Source organism: Athene noctua, chromosome 11, assembly GCF_965140245.1.
Source record: "Athene noctua chromosome 11, bAthNoc1.hap1.1, whole genome shotgun sequence".
Lineage (NCBI taxonomy): Eukaryota > Metazoa > Chordata > Aves > Strigiformes > Strigidae > Athene > Athene noctua.
Window position 1 is genome coordinate 9978003 of NC_134047.1, and position 19511 is coordinate 9997513.

The following is a 19511-nucleotide window of genomic DNA, read 5'->3' on the forward strand; positions in this document are numbered from 1 at the left end:
CATCTGGATTGAACTTTATGGATGATACGCTGTGTTGATTGGCCACACTGGCAGCTAGGAGAGTTTTATTGTCAGCTTGTAAATGGTTTCTTCCCCCCCCCTCCCCCCCCCCCCCCCCCATTTAAGACTCTAAAATTTTGCACTGAGATGCAATTTAGTTACTAGAGAAAGGATAATACATCTATAGGCTTTTGCATGTTAAAAATAATCTTCCATAAAGCATGACACACACATGCACAGGAGGTTGGATCACATTTTTCAGATTTCAGTGGATTTAGTACTATAATAACCCTAGAGTTGTTTCAAGATTTACATTCCCCTTCCTGATCTGGTAACTACATGTATTCTTTTCCATACTATAACAGCTTATGTGCAGTTTGCAATTACGTTTTAATAAAACTTGATACTGCTGAAGGGGCATCAAATGAAAAAATGTGTTTTTTCCTGATAAGGAGAACTCTTTTTATTTTGTGTTTCACACTATCTAGTTTTTAAGTAAACATAAACTTGAGCATAACAGAATGATTTTTCTGGGTAATCTTTTAAGGATAAAATGTTTAAATATTTAATATATCATTAGCTTGTATTTTCTCTGCCACTATAATAGATCTCATTCATATTAGGGCAGTGGTGATTAAACAAGAAAAATACAGACTACTTAGGAAATTTCCTTCTTAATTAGGGATAGAGGAGCCAAAGGATAATGTCCAAAAGCAAATATTTTTGGAATAAATACAACTTAGGATATTTTTGGTCTAACAGCTGCTTGCTAGGCTGTTCTCTTTTCAGTGTTTCCTCTGGCACAAGATAATGTGGGTAATTTTACAGCAGCGCTGCTTTGACCCAGATTCTGTTGTGGTAGACACACATTCTGCTCTGCAACTGTCATGGTAGTTATTTACACTGACATGTCCTGAAATTAGTAAATGTCTCTTTAAAACAGTAGGAAGTTCAAAAAAATCACAATAATTTTAGTCCATGCTGTCTGCTCTGGTTTGTAGTATCTCAGTGAAAAACTCTTGATTCAGTCAAGAATTGTTGTGTCCCTATGCCGCAACTTTTTAATTTCTGTTTTATGATGTTTTAAGATGTGTATATTTTAGCATGTACATGTTTCAAACAAAAATTTTGTATAGTTACATCTGTAAACAGTTGTAATAGTGTGTGGCACAACAAGCATGAAAAATTGGGCACCCAACTATTGAAAAATTGTATGTGTGTGTGTATATATATATATATATGAAAAATTAACCTAACTATTAATTTAGAAGTGAGGAGGGAGATGTTGTCTGGGGCAGAGGGACCTCTGAGGTCAGTGCAAACGGGAAAGCAGGAGGCTGTTGCCTCCCATCGCTTTGAGAGATTGCACCAAATTGCTGTATTGCTGTAAGCACTGAAACGCGTTTACCTTTTATAGCGTAAAATTTGCCTTATCCTTATGAGTTATTTGATATACAGCTGGTTGTTGCCTTGTCGTAGGTAGTTTTCATTGCCTTCAGCTGACGTTCTCCCAAAGCACCATGTGAATTGCCTATTAGTTATTACGGGTGGCAGATGATTGTTGAGCTGTGGTCTCTTTTTGGAGAAGCCTGCTAATTTAGCAAGTTCAGCAGTAGGCATGTGCATGCTAGCTAGCAAATTGTATATCATTATGGAGATGAAAGCACTGAGATGCAGAATAAAATATTGGATGTACAGTTTTATTTGTACCTATCAATCTGAAAAGGGCAAGAGGCAGAAGACCAAATGAAAGGTAATCATTACTTCACTGGCTGATGGATGTTTGTTTAGGAACTAGTGGGTGTCAGGATTTTGGTTCTAAGTGTTAACCTGTTCAAAGTAATTTCTAGAACACCTCTTTAGAACATTTTGTGGCACAGTCTGTTAGGGTCACATATTTTTGCTACCAATTACATTACTTAATGCATTGTAAGTATTTTTTTTTTATATATATGATTCAATGCTAAATTATCCAGCAAAAGAAATTTTTGGAAGCTTCTAGCATAATTCAGCATTTTTCTTGTAACGTATCTGTTAAATTTATTTAGAATCTCAGTCATTTCAAAGCTATTCTTAAATATTAATCCATTGCCAGTGGAAATGGAAAGTTGAGATATTCATTGAAACTACAGTAGAAAGTTTCTACCCCCCTGTTGTTTTAACAATTCAGTGACACTATACTTGTTAAAAACCCTGTTGGACTGTAATGGGCACCTGGGATAGTGTTTCAAAAAAAAAAAAAAAGAGTAGCCTGAGGTCAATCTCTTCTGTTCTGTCCAAGAAAATATTTTCCTGCCTTGGCATGCTATTGAGGTGCCAACAGTTAACACTATTGAGCAACAGATGCACCCGCTTGTATTTATTTAGCAACTAAATATTCTAGTTGTTTGTTACATTATTTATGATGTGCTGATGGAGTTAAAATTTTGTGCATTGGAATAGTCATTGGATAAAGACAAAACATTTTGTTTCTTATTCGGTTAATGTTTTTGTGAGATCTTACTACCCTTTCAGCAAAAAAGGGTATTTTAATTTTCTCTCATAATTTTATTCCTTTCTCATTATGTAAATCACTCTTGGTCAGCTTTAACAATTCACATGGAAAATAGGGTAATCTTTTGTGACACTTAAGTAAATAGAAGATGATGATGCTAAGGGAATCAAATTGTTAGGTTTCCAAGTGGGAGTCTAGAAAGGTTTAAGAGGATATACAGGAGTAGAAAGATTTCTTTTTACTCTGTATTTATATTAAATGGAATACAGTGTAGGTCCTGATAACCTAGCTATGTGAGTAAATTCTTTTAACTGTCACAAAGACTCAAAACTGGTTTTGTTTGAACTTTCATATTGCATTAACCAAATTTTAAAGGAAACTCTTTCCACTGGTTTAAGTTGTTTTTTTTTGCAAGCTGATGTCCTGAAAATGTTGATATAGATAAAGTAAAAAACCAGAACATGTCCCAGAGGTGTTGGACTGCTGTCTCTGCTCACACAGCTGAGATGGTGAAGTTTTAACATTTCCAGAAGCTGCTATATTCTATTATTAGTACTATTTGGCTTGAGAGGTACACATTCTAAATCTGTTTTAGGAACAGAATCATACTTACATTGCACTCTGTGTAGTGCTTCTGATCAGTGTCTGCTGTATTTCTGTTAACTGTTAAGGTAATAATTCACTGTTGTAAATATTTTGCCTGAAATGTTTGTGCTTACACAGCAAAATGGAACATGTTATAGTAGCACAGTACGTCATATCTAAACTGGCTTAATCTAACTAGCACAAGGCGAAATAACAGAACAGTTGCACATCGAGGGTTGTAGAGATACTGTGCTTTGCTTGCTGGTAGGTACTAGAGCCAAAGTTTCTGCATTTTTCAACAGTTTTCTGTGCTACATGCGTTAAAATGGTATGGGTGTGTAAGTGGAGTGTACAATCACACTTTTGTTTGGTAATGTAAATCTGCCTTCTGCTGGTGGTGCAAACTAGTCCTAATGTTATCTCTACAGAAACTGGAAAAATACTATTTCTGAAATTGGTATTATTTACCTCATATAATTCCTGGTTTTAGATTGATTTTACAAATGCCTGATTGTGTCCATTGCATCGTGTATAATCAAGTTGAGTGACCGGAAGACAGTGGTACCTTTTTATGAGACACAATAAACATCAAATACAGTGCTAATCAAATATGCAAAACATTGATAAAAGTCAAAATGGATGCATTCAGTCAAGAGTGCACCGTGCAGTGCCTTCTCCTGATCTTCCTGACGAGCATCATCCTCTGTAGGGGCAGGCCAAGTGTCATGGTTTAACCCCAGCTGGCAACTAAACCCCACAGAGCTGCTCACTCACTCCCCTGCAGTGGGGTGTGGGAGAGAATTGAAAGGGTAAAAGTGAGAAAACTCGTGGGTTGAGATAAAGACAGTTTAATAGGTAAAGCAAAAGCCATGCACACAAGCAGAGCAAAACGAGGGATTCATTCACTGCTTCCCATGGGCAGGCAGGCGCTCAGCCACCCCCAGGAGAGCAGGGCTCTGGTACGCCCAACAGTGACTGGGGAGACAAACGCCATCACTCTGAACATACCCCCCTTCCTTCTTCTTCCCCAGCTTTCTGTGCTGAGCATGACACCGTATAGCCTGGGATGTCCCTGGGGTCAGTTGGGCTCAGCTGTCCCGGCTGTGCCCCCTCCCAGCTCCTTGTGCCCCCCCAGCCTCCTCGCTGGTGGGGCGAGGAGCAGAAAAGGCCCTGGCTCTGTGTAAGCACTGCCCAGCAGTACCTGCAACATCCCTGTGCTATCAACACTGTTCAGCACCAATCCAAACTACAGCCCCATGCCAGCTACTGTGATGGACATTAACTATCCCAGCCAAAATCAGCACACCAAGAAAAAAAAATTCTTTTAAAACTTCTCAGAATCTGGGTATGTCATGAGTTAGAATCCAGTCATAGCTGGATTTTCTGGAATTGATATACTAGTGAAAATACAATCGTGTTTCTTGTTGTGTTATGTTTCTGGTCCCCTCCACCCTTGTAACAGGATATTATTCCTAGTTCTGTGTTCTATGGTGTCTTCACTCTGCAGGCTGTCAGCACAAGAGATGCTCTTTTATGAACTCTCGTAAGTTACAGACCTCATGCCTGCTAACACTGTCTTTGGTAGCTGGTGTGGATTCTGATGCTTTCCCTCTGTATACATACCCCATCCTAACAGTATTAATTGAAAATGAGATCTAGATAAAATTCATCGATAAAACTGATGAATTAACAATATATTAAGGGAATTATAATTCCCTGCACTGACTGGATTGTATGGAAAGACTGGAAGGGTGGTACTGGTTGAGACACCCACTTGAAACAGCGATTGTTTATTTGGACTCATCAGTATGCATTCATACCAATTACAGACAAGTGAGTGTATGGCAGGAAATCTGAATTAAACACTCTGCCCCTAAAATACAATGATAAAGAATTGTAGCAAATAAAATCCGTGATGCTGCTTTAGACTGTCATGCAGGTGGGTGACAGCCCTGCTGCTCTTTATTTCAAGGGGCCTTGCTGCTGACATTAATGCCAATATTAACATAATTTTTTTTCTTAGTCTACTCTTTCCCAGTATTCAAATGTATGGGAATATCTTTTCTGATCTATCCCAAATGTATAAACTGGTGTCTGAGTTGTAGAACTGCCTGAATAGTGTAACAATAACTTGAGCATGGGTCAGGTTTGGCTGTTTGCCAGTTTGGATGTGTGCTGGAGAAATCTGTCTTGGTAAGACTGGAAATAGTCTGTTCTCCAAATGCTGCCTGTGTTTGTGTTTTCTTTTAAGTCTTAATGTCTGTTTTTAGACCGTTATTCTAGGCTTCTCTGGCAGCTGTTTCTTCTCTGCCAAATAAGTAATTTGTTATCACAATCCTAAATATTCTGAGAAGTAACTAATATGTTACGTGGGCCTAGTACCTGTTTGCTGTATGATTTTTGTATTATATAGCTTTTATAGGTTCCTCCTCTCTGTTGTTTAATCTGTTCTGCGGTCTGCTTTACAGGTAAAAAGAAAAACCTATGCTTCTGGTTTATTTCTTTGATTACTGATTATGTTTAGTAAACGAGTTACTGATTATAGGTTATAAATCTGATTTACTTATAATGTCTAAGATGATGGCTGGTACAGAATGACGTTTGATGTTTGCTAGACTTCATGTTAGATGTGCTACAGAAAAGACCAGAATCTGGGAGTTGAATTCCTTCTATTCCTTTTTCTTCCATACTCTGTGGTGTTTGTAGAGGACGATGGAGAGCTCTTGCACAGTACAGTGCTTGGGCTGTTGCAAATAGAAGGCCAAGGTATAAATAATTAACAGTGGGAGGATTACTGCTGTCAGAGAACAGAGCAAAGTGGTAACCTCCTCGCCCACTGCAAGCGCAAACCAACCACTGTGTCTAATATTGTGTGCCATACTCCCTCAGGGGAGACTCTCATCCGAGTATCTGACAACATCTGGGCTCAACTTTACTGTTGTCTTAAAGAGATTTTTCAGAAACTTACTGCAGTCGGTGGAAAGACGTAGTTGCTTCCTTAAGGCAGTAGCTGGTTTAAGTTAGGACGTCAAATACGTGCTCAGAGGACTGCTGTTGATGGCTGTGTCTGTGTGCTCAGAGATGCAAGGGGTGAGCTCTAATCCTTCATGATACAGTTTCTGCTTTCCAGAGTCTTGCAGCCAACATAAGCAGCTGCTGGGAGTTTAGCTAGCAGAACTGTACTTACCTCTTCCTCGGGTGTGGGCCTGCTCACTATTCTTGGTGCTTTCCAGAGGGCCTTTAGCATGGGTCCAGGGGATGTGGCACTTCTGAATCAGCATCATACCAGGCTGATGTGGGGGCTAGAAGCAGATGTGGCTGCTTTGAGCCAAACTCTTCCTGGAAGAACAAAGCATCGTTTGTTTTCTAACAGAAACTTCATTACAAAATGTAAACAGTGAATAGGCTGAATATTCATTTCCAGAGTACTTTGTTAGCATGTTTTGATCTTGTGCATTAGAGGAATTGTGTATGTCTCTATTAATTTGGTGTGTTTTGAAATTCATGTAACTTTATACCATTGTTAAAAGCTATGAATGGATGAAGCAAATTTGCTTTGCCACAAGTAAGAACCTTTAAAAGAGAAAAACTTACTTATTGTCTTGAGTAACAGAGTAGGCTGTCCTCTGTATTAATTTATGCTGTTAAGGGAGACCAGAATAAAAGTTAGTAGAAGAAATAGGTAATTTGTTCTTCTGTCTTGTGGTGTTGTTTTCAGATCCTGAGTATGGGAGATAAATTGAAATGCAGAAAGTGATGCTGGCAGCTGGTAAGGGAGACAAGGGTTTAGTACAAAAAACCCCATCAAATAGATTAATATACAGAGTTCAGATGAGTCTGTTTTGGTAACAAATACCCAGTGATTCTGAACCTCTCTGGGGACAGGTGTGGTTGAAGAAACATATGATGAACATCACTGGTTTGTTACTAGGGCAATACTGCTCTTTAGTGAGGCTGCTAGGTTTCCACAGGGGCATCCGACAGGAGAGGACAAGTCTCCGGGGCCTGTGAAGAGGGTCCACTTTGGAGATTGTTGGAGCCTGGGCTTATGTCCATGTGGCTTTCACGGGTGCCTGTGGTGAATTATTATTAGAGGGACCAACTCAGTATTTTGACTCACCTTGTTCTGTAACTGTTGCTTTGATTTTTAGTTTCTCGAACTTTACCACTTGCTTAAGTGCTTACTTGTTTTCAGAGGTTCTTTAAATCCTAGATTGATGGGTGATCCCTTCTACCTTGTCTTCGCTTGTAGTTTCTCTTTGCATGTAAAAGGTACCTATCTGCTGCCTATGAGCGAGTCTTACTGATAAAACAATTTACAGACAAGACCTTTAGAGCTAGGTGAGTCAGTCGCTCAGTACAACGCTATAGTTCATCTTTTGTGTTTGTCTTTTTTTGTTTTGTTGTAACCTGGCTGTACAACTTGAGTGCTTGGTTGTACAAAAATTCTGCTTTTGTAGCATTATACCAGGAAATGCACTTGCATAATTAGCCAGGGTGCAGAACAAGCAAACTTTTGTAGGGAAAAAATGATGTTTTGTTTTACACCAAAAAAATATTGTCAACACCACTGCAGCAAAACAACTGTTACTCTGTTCTCAGAAGTGTCCCGAGCGTTGTGTTTGTGTACCCTCACAACTCAGCAAATGTAGAAGCCTTATGAAACCACAGATACTAAATAGAGAACTCTTCTTGGCAGGAGCGAGTGCCTCACGTTGTGTTGTTTATATCAGGAGCTATTGTTTCTGAAGTGTGCCTGTTCCAGCTGGGAGAGGTACAGCTTTTTCTTCAGTTAGGAAAAGTGCTTTAACTTCTTTCCAAATAATTTGGATTCCCTCACTTTGCCCTCTGTGTCTTTCAACAAGGGACAGCAGAAAAGGCTTAGATTGAGAAGATTTCACGACTTCCATGAAATTCTTGCTTTTGCATACTACTATCTTGCTTGGTTTTCTGTTTTGATACAGAATACTTGGAATAAAATAACATAACAGATTGTGTGGAAGATTTTTTTTGCTTAGTCTCCTAAGAGTTGACTGCCCATCTTGGAGGTTGCAGTCAGGACACTGATAGTGTTCAGCTGGAGGATGCCAGTGCTAGCAGAATCCAGCTGTTGGTTTTAGCATCTTTTACATTCAAAATAGGATGTAAGAATTGTTATTTAATTTAATAGATCACCATATCAATTACCAGCTGTTTATTGACTGCTGTTTAGGAAGAAAACCAAACTCTGTTTCAACAGTATGACTTCAGTGTCTCAGAACAGTATAGAAAAGGAAGGCTTCCCCCCCCCCCTTTTCCAACAGACAAACCATGATGGTGGGACTTGCGTCTGGATTCACTTTAGCCTGTAGAACGGTAAAATGAGTCTGCGTTTGAACCAAAGTTAATGGCTTTGTGTTATCCCTCTGAGCTTTTATACTTGCGTGGTGGTATTGTTCAGTTCTCACATCTGAAAAATAATGGAAAAGTATGTCTGTTCAGCTTTGTAAGTGAGCTGTAGCAAGGAGCTGAGTTCTGAATTTTGAATTTGAATCTTGCTACTACTGTTCAGTTTTAAATGTGTTGTTTATCAAGTAGATATAGGCAAAGGCATTTACAGATGAGAATAACCCATCTGTAAAGTGCATCACCTTTTCTAACTAATAAAGAGCTAGAATTAGTTGGGTTTGGGTTAAAGGGCTCAAACTAAACTCAGTTGTGGTTCAAGTTGTTTTTAGTCTGTCTGCTGCTCAAAGAAGTAACATGAATTCAACTACCAAACACACAAATGACTAATTGTAATTTCCCAGAAGTTGTCAGCAGGTAAGGAATACCTCGTTTACTACTAATTGGTAACTTGTTTATGTACATCACTCTGCAGCTTCTCTTTAAAACTGATAAAATATTGGTTATTTTATATTTAATTTTACATTTGGTAAAGCTTAGCAGTTTCACTGCAGAATGCAGATTACTATAAAACAGATATTTTGATTTTTGCACAGGTCTCCTCAGTAATTATTTATTTATATACTTTTATCTATAAAAGACCTCAATTATAGATTTCTGTCACCCACAAGGTAGCAATTTACTTTCTAAATAGGCTACTGTCATATAGGGTGTGTATAGTTTCCAATTTGATTACTTTAGGGCTTTGCATTGTTATTGGTAATTTATGCTAAGAAAGGGAAAAGAACAAACTTACATTATTCCTTCTTTGTTGTGCTTCTGGCTGATTTTGAGAATTGTCTGCCTGCTCTATTGCATTTGTGGCAAGGGGAATGGAATGGGTACAGCTAGCTGCACTTTCAAAGCACTGACCATTAATGTCATCTCTTCATTAATATACATAGGTGATAACTGAAGGAATTGCCGTGGGCCATGAGGAAAATGATTCCTTGTAACTCAGTTGTTAGTGATGAAAAACATTTACAAATGTTTTCCTTATTCCACAGCTTCCATTTGAAATGGAAATTTATTACATCCAGCATGTGATGCTTTATGTTGTGCCCATTTATCTGCTACGGAAAGGAGGTAGGTTGGCAATTTACTCTATATGTATTGAACTGGTTCCATGGAATGGAAAAGCTGTGCTGAATGCTTATCACAGGCTTTACTCTTACTCTTTTTTTCTCTATGTTGTTGCTTAATAGTTGCTGGAGTTGTAACCTGGGTGATAAAGTCTTGTGTTAGGCACTGATAGCCCCAAAGGGCTATCAAGAATGTATTGGCATGATGTGCACTGTCTTCCTGAGTAGTATCTCTTCCACCTTACAACATTCTAAGTTGTTGGTGGGATGTATTTTTAAGACTTTTGCCTTCTTGGATGTCTCTTGAGAAGTACTGCATCTTAAAATGAGATGAAAAAAAAAATATTGTATCCCCACATAAATATCAGTCGGCTAGTTAGCTGAATTCCTGAAATTCTGAAGCTCTAATGAAATGTAGTGACACATACTAGTGAAATGAAGTAGCTTGTTTGTTATCACTTCTAACAAGACTGCTAGCTTGCAATCACTTATGCCAGTTCAGCAAATGGGGGAATCCCAAATTGTTCGGAGGAAGGGAATGCTGTACGTATTCATCTGGTGTGATGCTCTGCCCCCCTCTAGCGTTGACGTGCCTCTAGCTGCATTTCCTAGCAGAGCTGAATTGTTTCATCCAGGAAATAAGAGGATAATTTATGGTCAGTAGCTCTTAAAGAAAAGCAAGAATGTGATGTCAACCAATGGGATACAATTTAGCAAATGCTCAGAACAAGCATAGTCAGCCTCTTCCACCCTGGTGAATTTTTTGTGGCTTATACCAGCAGTCACTTACCGTGTAATCACAGAATGGTTTGGGTTGGAAGGGACCTTACAGATCATCCAGTTCCACCCCCCTGCCACGGGCAGGGACACCTTCCACCAGCCCAGGTTGCTCCAAGCCCCGTCCAACCTGGCCTTGAACCCTGCCAGGGAGGGGGCAGCCACAGCTTCTCTGGGCAGCCTGTGCCAGGGCCTCACCACCCTCACAGGGAAGAATTCCTTCCTTGTATCTAATCTGAATCTCCCCTCTTTCAGTTTAAAACTGTTACCCCTCATCCTATCCCTACACCCCCTGATGCAGAGTCCTTCCCCACCTTTCCTGTAGCCCCTTAAGTGCTTAAGCACTGGGAGGACGCTCTAAGCTCTCCCCGGAGCCTTCTCTTCTCCAGCTGAACACCCCCAACTCTCTCAGCCTGTCCTCACAGGGGAGGTGCTCCAGCCCCTGATCATCTTCGTGGCCTCCTCTGGACCCATTTGAGCAGGTCCATGTCCTTCTGATGTTGGGGGCCCCAGAGCTGGATACAGAACTGCAGGGGGGGTCTCACGAGAGCCGAGCAGAGGGGGAGAATCCCCTCCCTCGCCCTGCTGGCCACACTGCTCTGGATGCAGCCCAGGACACGGTTGGCTTTCTGGGCTGTGAGCGCACATTGCTGGCTCACAGTCAGTTTTCCATCCACCAATACCCCCAAGTCCTTCGCAGGGCTGCTCTCAATCCACTCCTCGCCCAGCCTGGATTTGTGCTTGGGATTGCCCCAACCCATGGGCAGGACCCTGCACTTGGCCTCGTTGAACTCCATGAGGTTTGCAGGGTCCCACCTCTCCAGCCCGTCCAGGTCCCTCTGGATGGCACATCCCTGCCCTCCAGCTTGCCGACTGTACCACACAGCTTGGTGTCCTCAGCAAAGTTGCTGAGGGTGCACTCGATCTCACTGCCCATGTTGCCAAAAAAGATTTTAAACAGCACCAGTCCCAATACTGAGCTCTGAGGAACGGCAGTTGTCACTGCTCTCCACTTTGACGTTGAGCTGTTACTTATTCACGCTTATTTGTAATCATTCACTCTTAGTTCATGATAAGGGTTCCAACCTTTTTGTGTTTCACTGCTGAGTGAAACTAAAGAAACATGTTTTCAAAAGATCATTCTGTTTCTTTCTCTTACCAGAGAAGATGCCAGCCACATTTATTTTAATCCATCTTTGGTATCTTAAAATTTTGACAAATAATGCTAAAGTGTGGTACTATTGTAGAAGTTACACAAATTCCTAATCATTGTAGGAGGCGGGAGAAATTGTATACAGCCACGTAGTACACTATAAGAAATGATAAACCAAGCTCTTATGGTGTCACTAAATCTCTTCTTTTGATGGCCTTGAAGTCCCCATATAACATCTTTTTAAGATGTGTATCTTTTACTTTAAAGTTTGGCCTTGGATGTCACTTGATGTGTTCCTTTGGATTTTTGTTGGTTGGTTTGATTTTGTGTGTGTTTGGAAGTGCAGGTTCTCTGGGTTCTTCAGCACCTGTTTTATGGGGCTGATAGGACAGTATCTGCAGTTCAAGGGGCTTTGTGTCGCACAGTTGGTGCCCTAGTGCAGTTTTCTAAATTTTTGCCCTTTATTCATTTACAGTTATTTGCTGCCATCTAATGTTGACATGATAGCAGTGAAGTTCCTAAAAGAACTTTGTTGGCTAAATACATCAATTGAGATTGCCCTAGGCTGTGTAACTAATAACTGTTCAATTTCTTAGGCAGTTGGCTCCGGATCACCTCACTGGCTGTAAAATTTGTTAGCAAAATGCCCGTGGGCTTTTGTAGTAGTAGTTGTGGGTAGTGCCACAGGAGACCTAATGTATGGGTTTTGATGGAAAAATTACTCAGCCTGAAAGCATTTGTTAATACTTTGTCATTTCACTAGCATGTTTGTTTACTTTTTGAGTACATCTCACCCTTTATCCTAACTCTATCTTTTGAAAATTGCTTTTTCATCACTGACATTGATCAGCATGCAGCTTTATTTCTGTATTTTAAATAGAAATTTCCATTAGTGATTCTGTGGATGATGACTGGGTAGTAAAATTGGAAAAATGGAAAGGAATGGAATGTATATGGAAAAATACACTACTTCAGTTTTATTGGGAATCTGCCAATATTACTGATGGTCTTAATAGGATCTCAGACGTAATATTAACATTTCTCAAAGGAAGGTTGAGCAGAACACCTGAAGCAGAGTTGATTTGAGGCTCATTCTATACAGAACTGCATGTCCAGGCTTGCTGACATGCTAATCAACTATCATACCAGTCATGCACACCCAGTTACCTGTTGAAGTGTTTCTTTTTTGAAAGGAAACCAGCTGAAAGTAAGCAAGGGCTGTAATCATTTATTTTGTTTCTCTCCTTGCTGTTCATTACAGTGCTGAAGACAGGTCGTGTTGCACTGGCAGCATCACCTTCATGTCCCCCCTGGTGTAAGTGTGGGGGCTTTGCTGTGCTTAGGATCAAACTGATGAGAGAGATGTTCAGAACTCAGGCTTCAGTGTTTCACAGTGAACTTAATGAAGCTCAAGGATATTTTCCATCTTAGGGATTAAAACCTCTTTCTCTCTTCCTCTTCCCTTTCCCTCCCCTCTGTACTGAGTGACTATAAATTGCCATACTTCCATTCTAACATACATTCTTTCCAAGTGTGCATATGCATGTATACATACGCATGTATGCCAGGCTAGGCAAAATAAATGCTTATGCACTGTGGCTCAAATCTTTCTTTCTTGGCTGTAGTAGGAGGCTTTCATGTAAAACAGATGTAGTGCAGATATAAGAGACCAGTGTAGAGGATTCCTAACTTAAGGCAGTTCTTACATGAAGTGTATCTGCAGTTGGCAACGTTTTTTTCTGAATGAATCTCACCTTGTATCACCTGTGAACCCTGCCAGAAGTTATAGTATGCATCTGGGCAGGACACAGCATTCCTGAAATAGCTCTTGTCCTTAGGAGGCGAGGTCCTTGCTTCCCTATCCAAAAAAGTATGAATGCTTTTGTAACTTCTGGATTGGTTTACTGTTGCATTATCTGAGTGGTAGGGTTGGCAAAAGGGAGTGAATGGTGAATGAATTGTCAAGGTGAAAGGAAGAAGACAGGAACCACAGTAGCGCAGATTTAGACCATGAAAGCAACTCTTCACTGAAAAACACCTCAAACCACTTTCATCTACAACTGAGATGGTCTTCTGAAGCATATGAGTATGCTCAGTTAATTATACTTTATGCTACTGGGATAGATTGCTGGTAGAAGGCTTAGGGAGATGGCAGATGAGAAAGTGTAATGTCTCAAAATGCCACAACTGTTTCAACAGTGCGATAACCTGACCACCTGAAATCAAGGTATTAGACATCTTCAGTGGTGTTCAGGGCAATTTAGTTTTTCTAACTGCATACCCTTAACATAATCAAAGAAAAATCTTAGTTTGCACTGCATCAGCCTTGGAGACAAAGTTCTTGACTGCCTTGGCCCTTAAACTAGTTTGGTCAGATTTTCAGATGGATTTGACAAGATTAGATGTACACCTTGTTTCAGAACTTCAAATCATATTGAAATTTAATCAAAATGGAATTGTTATTTCCTGAATGTTGTGAGCAAATGATATCCACAACAGTTTGAAGTAATGTTTAATTTATAGCAGCTCCCTAGCAGTGGAGTTAATGAGATAATCTTTCTTGTGTTTTGAGATCCCTAGCATTGTTTAGTTGACTTAACAACTTAATGAAAAAGACATCGAAGTTGAGATTTTTTAGGATTTTTGTCACTTGAGGGAGGAATCTGATATATGAACAGCTGTACCTCGAGTTACAGGATATCAGGTATGCTTCATCAGAGGCCTTTGTACTGGTGTCACTGAATGGCTGAGTGGCTCTGACACTTCAGCCTGCAGAGGGAGATAGTCTCCAGCACCCAGGTCAGAATGGCTATGCAAATTCTCAAGATTCACAGTTCAATTGCAGGTTGTCCACCCTGTGGAGAAAGTAAATTGATTTGGTTGTATTTGGCCGGAGGGGGAAGGAATATCTTCTTCTGGAGCCCAAACTGACAGTAATGGCCTTGCAAATTCTGGACAGTCCTGCGGCCTGGCCCCATATATTTTTAAGAACTGATTCACTATTGTGCAGCTGTGCACAGGCGGACAGACGTAGACACCCTAAATAACTAGGTAGGTGAGTTGTTTGCTGGGAGTCAGAATTTTCGGCTTATAAGGCAATTGCTCTATCCTTGTAAGCAATAAAGAAACTGTCTCTCTGACTCAAGTCATAAAGTCCTTTTCTTTTTTGATCTGTGTCTTCGAAAGTGGCATCAGGAGAGATGAAGTTCTATGGAATTGTCAGAAAGTCAGTAGAAGATTTCAATTTTTTTTCTTTTTTCCCCTCTCATGGGGAATGCCTCTGTCACACTTTAGGTAGGTAGATGGAGAGAAGCAGCTCTGTATAGCCAGCTTTCTTAAGGAGAGTGGAGCGTTTCTTACCTAATGAGAAGCTGGACTAAGTTGTAAGATGTAGAACACAGATACCAAGTACAGGCAAAAGGATCACTTTTCAGTGGCTGTAAACTAGGAAAGTGCAATTAAAGCAATTGGGGATCTAAACTTGTGCTTTCCAGCAAGGGTGAGGAGTTACCATATTTAAAGACATTTGTAGCTGTTATACCCTTTGTCAGCCACTTCTCTGCTTTGCGAGACACACCTGTATTTAGCTCTATCTTTCCTTGGCTTTTAAATGGAGTTATAAAGCAGGCTTTATTACATAGCTTAGTAGTAATCCTTGAATATAGTTAGGTAGTCATAAATCTAGTTTATCTCCATCCTCATTGAAATACTTGATAACGTGCGGTACAGCTCTTTCACTGAAACTCTTAATTACTTGGAGACCTGTCAACTCTTGTATATTATTCTTCTACTCTCCTGCTGGCAGCTTCCATGTTCCTATCCCTGCCTCCTGAATCCCGTGTGAGAGATGTCAGTGCCTGGTTCCCTGTCCAGCTGTGCTTGTGCTATGGCCCCTTGAGCAGCAGGGTAGCTGTGGCACTGAGCTGCTGCTGGGGCTGCAGGCTTTCTTGTAGCTTGGTCATTTCGGGATAATCTTGTTTAATGATTTAAGAGAGCTGGAGACGAAGAGGATGGGACATGTCTCTGTTGTGTGCCCTCTGAGCTTCATGTACTGGGCAGTTACAGTTCTTTGAAACTATGGTGGTCCATTATGAAACACTTTAAATAAGGAAATCAATGTGGCATTCTCTGAGTAGCCCCAGGGTCTGTTAAAGAAGGGTATGTACCAGTATATGGAAGAACTAGTACTTTATGAAGGAAGAACTGCTGCTGCTTCTTACAGAATATAAAACATGGTTCCTGAGAGGAGCAGGTAGTAAGACCTCTGTCTGAGGTGATTCTGGTGAGAGTAGCTGGCATTGAGGGAAATAGAAATCTTCTGGCATAAGGCAGTGTTTTGAAATCTACACATAGATGCAGAACAGCTGTAGGTATAACAGTGGATTTCAGGCTCATCCTCTTGAGAACATTTTTCCTGTTTTCTCCTGGAAAGGAAGTTTGGTCTCTAGGCTAGCTCAATAGGTCACACTACTAGAATTAACCCTTTGATCAAGGGAAATAAAATGGAAATAAATTTGCCCTCACATTTTTGTAAGCTTGAAAATGAAAGAACTGTGGTAGTTGCTCTGAGTTTTGGATTAAGCAGGTCTACCTGTAATTGTGAGACTACTGAAGGAGAGTGCTGGGATGGAAAACTGGTAAAGCTCTATCAAATGAAATAGCAATGAAAGCAAGACATTAATTAGGAAAAAGAGCTTATTTTAAGACCCTGCTAAATTTAAAAATTGTACTGTATTTAGGTTCTAATTCTCTAATTCAAACAGAGGAGTAATTTTTTCCTGTGTTATGTTTTCACAGAAATAAAAAAGGCGTATTACTTTCTATTAAGTTGTATTCAAATTTTTAAAAGCCTATGTTTTGAGATCTTTAAATAAAAGTAATAGTTCATAAGAACACTAGAACTAGCACAAGACATTGCAGGGGGAAACAGTATAAAAGAAATTGACTCTCTTTGTTGATCTTTAGATTTTTAAAGCCATACTTCCATTTTCTGGATGGCAAAATTAATCAATTGGCCTATTCAAGGTCAACAAATTCTTGTTGTAGAAGCAGATGATGAACCCCAAACTTTTCAATCTATATGAAATCCTTCCTATCAATGCTACTGAAATATGAGGTTTAAATTAAACTGAAATATGCAGTGCTGTGCTGTTTCAACACAAGAGCAAATACACAGCCTACTTGGATGACTCTGATTTGGAACGGTCTCAACTGTCTGGGGCATGAGCGTTTTTGAGAATGAGATTAGTGCCAGACTGGCAGTTGGATTAAATTTTTGAAAGTGCTTAACATATAAGAATTGCCTGTGATCCTTAGTGAATAGAGAGGGAAACTCAGTGCTACCTATTGAAATTGATTTCCTATGTAAGCAGCAAGTAGCTTTTGCCAAAGCCAACCACAGGCCATTCAACCAACCACTCGGCTGGCTCTCGATTTTCCTGTTTGTTTCTTTTAACAGATTGTGTACTGCAGAAAATACACCACACTGCTCTGTTAAACAGTCATCTGTTGAATAGCAGGACTGTAGAGCAATAAAATCTATAGTAATTATTTATCTAATGAGAAATATGCAGAAAGTATCTCAGGTATGAATTTAAAATTAGTTTCCCAAAGCACTGTTAGGAATCCAGAGCTCTTTGAAATCTTCGTGTGGAGGTCATTGTTTCTTTTTGTCCCTTGATGTCCAAATAATGATACTGCTAAAAATCACACTATTATTTTCAGGATTACAAAGTCTGGCAAGGAGGATTTTTCTATTATAAAGTGAGATCAAAGGTCTGTAGAGGGTGAGAGTTGCTAATGTATTTTTTTAAGCTTTGCTACAGAGGGAGGATGTAGCAGTGTGAAATTCTTAGCTGGAGGAACCCGAACAGCTCTCCTTAGTGACTTCTGAAACATGATTCCTTGAGTAGATTGAAGCTGGACATGAGAAGCTTGGGTTCAAAGCCAAAGTATGCCACTGATATATTTTGTCATCTTGTGCAGTTTCCTTAGACTTTTAATGACTGCTTTCTCCCCCCAGTCTTGTTTTGTGGCTGAGTTTGCTTGTCTATTTTAGCATTTATATAGTACCTGCACATTAAGTCCCCCAAATATCAAGGTCTCTGGATTTTATCTTTTCTGAATGTTTACCTCTTTAGACTACTACCCTCTGTTCTCAGGCTTTGTCAAATACTTTTGAAATAACACAGGCAACTGCCAACCAGGCAAGTTCACATGAAACTGAATTTGGTATAGCACTACTCCGCTAGTTTCTGGGAGCTGTTTTAGGTACCTTATTTAAATTTTATGTTGTGTTTTGCATCTAGGTTAAACATGCACCTAAAACTGCAAAGACAGTACAAAAAAACCTTTGCAAGTCAAATATGTTTTCTTTACTCTACAGCTGAGGAGGGAGCACAAAGAGTTTCTGTATAGCTTGACCAGGTCACTTGAAGTTGGTGCAGCCAAAAATAGAGCCACGGTCTCCTGAACTCAGACACCAAGGATAGTTGCTGCTTCTCTTGCTCTCTGTAGTGAAAAAATATATTCAAGGTGGTATCACATATCTGATGTTTTCAGACAGTGGAGTTTAATGAATATCATTGCTGTTTAAGTCTCCTGTACTGTTTTCTAAATAGGATACCGGCTCTTAGATCATGCTTGCTAAGTATGTTCAAAGAATTAGACCGTTGTGAATTTTTTCCCTTTACCTGTAGAACACTCCACTTAGTTATTGATGTAGAGTTCAGTTTTACCTTTGGATTTTGCTTACAGTTCAGACACTTCTTCTGACCTTCACCTACCCACTGGATAAGAAATCTTATAAGCTGCCTTATGCTTTCAAAGTAGCTTCTCTGCTCATATTTATAATGGTTGCACCAAGTCACAGCTTGCTCACTAAAACATGGTCTGCTGTTGTGTCTCAAGTAATTACACTATTATTGTTGCTCATTAAAGTCAGGGAGTAATATATGGGGTGCATATGCGCTGCTGTCATTCATGCATACAATCAACTCCTTCCTTGACTAGCAACAGAGAAACTATTTGGAGTGGACAGTGAATAGATGTACAAGTTTAGGTGATAAAGTGTAGGTAATTTTGAATTTGTAACACTCACAATATGATATTTAAATCAGATTATTTCAGGTAGCTACTGCAAAATCCATCTGACCTGGCATGATGGGTACAAACTATAGAAGACGACTATGCAGAAAAGAATTGTAAAAGGGCAACAGGGATTGAGAAAGCAGTCCTCTAGGAATTTTAGACCTGATTATTATTATGCTGCATCATTATACAGCAGTGTAGTAATAGCAGTTATTTGCCTTTGTCTACATACGATACCATACACAGGCATACTCATAGCAGCTGTAGTCTGGCAGGTTCTGTCATGGCTAGCTGCGCATGTGTAGTTACCCGAGTTCCCAGTAGCCTTGTAGAGTATGTGCTGAAGTCTGTTGAATCTTCCTGGTAATTATTGAGTGTGCTAGCTAGCAAAGGCTAATAGGAATATTGCACTCTGCTGTAAGCAATCCTTTGAGTACTGGATACACATTCCAATATTTAATAATATCTAATGGATCAGAGAGCAGACAAAGGCAAATAAAAAAATGCCAGTGTATTTTTATAATCACCTGAAACTCCTTGTAGCAGCTGAGCAGCATGATTTTGTGCACTTTTTTCTTTTGCATCCCTAGGTTAAGTTATTAAAGTTGTATGAAAAATAATATTTTCCCCCATATCTTAACACTGAAATTTTCATGTCTGCTAGCAAGAGTCTTGAGACTCCGTAAACGGTTTTTGTTCTTACCATATGATGTTTGAATATTTAATTCCAAAAATAGTCCTGTATCTAAGGGTACTTTTATTTCTGATTTCCTTGGTACATTCTAGATCACATGGCACTGTTTTGTCAGTAAATTGATAAAACCTAATTTAAGGAGGAGATGGCTAGGTGAACCCAGGAATAATGTTTTATCTGCTACTTCATTTAAAGGGGAAAAAATACTTTACA

The 19511-nt window shown here is 39.7% G+C and overlaps 1 protein-coding gene across 2 annotated transcripts in view; it reads left to right on the forward strand.

The window, feature by feature from the left end:
* TMEM164 (transmembrane protein 164) overlaps positions 1–19511 on the forward strand; it is a 52362-nt gene that overhangs the window by 25338 nt on the left and 7513 nt on the right. For both annotated transcript variants that reach the window (XM_074915627.1, XM_074915628.1), the window contains exon 5: positions 9511–9589. In XM_074915627.1, coding sequence (XP_074771728.1) covers positions 9511–9589 — 79 coding nt within the window. The remainder of the gene's footprint in view (positions 1–9510; positions 9590–19511) is intronic.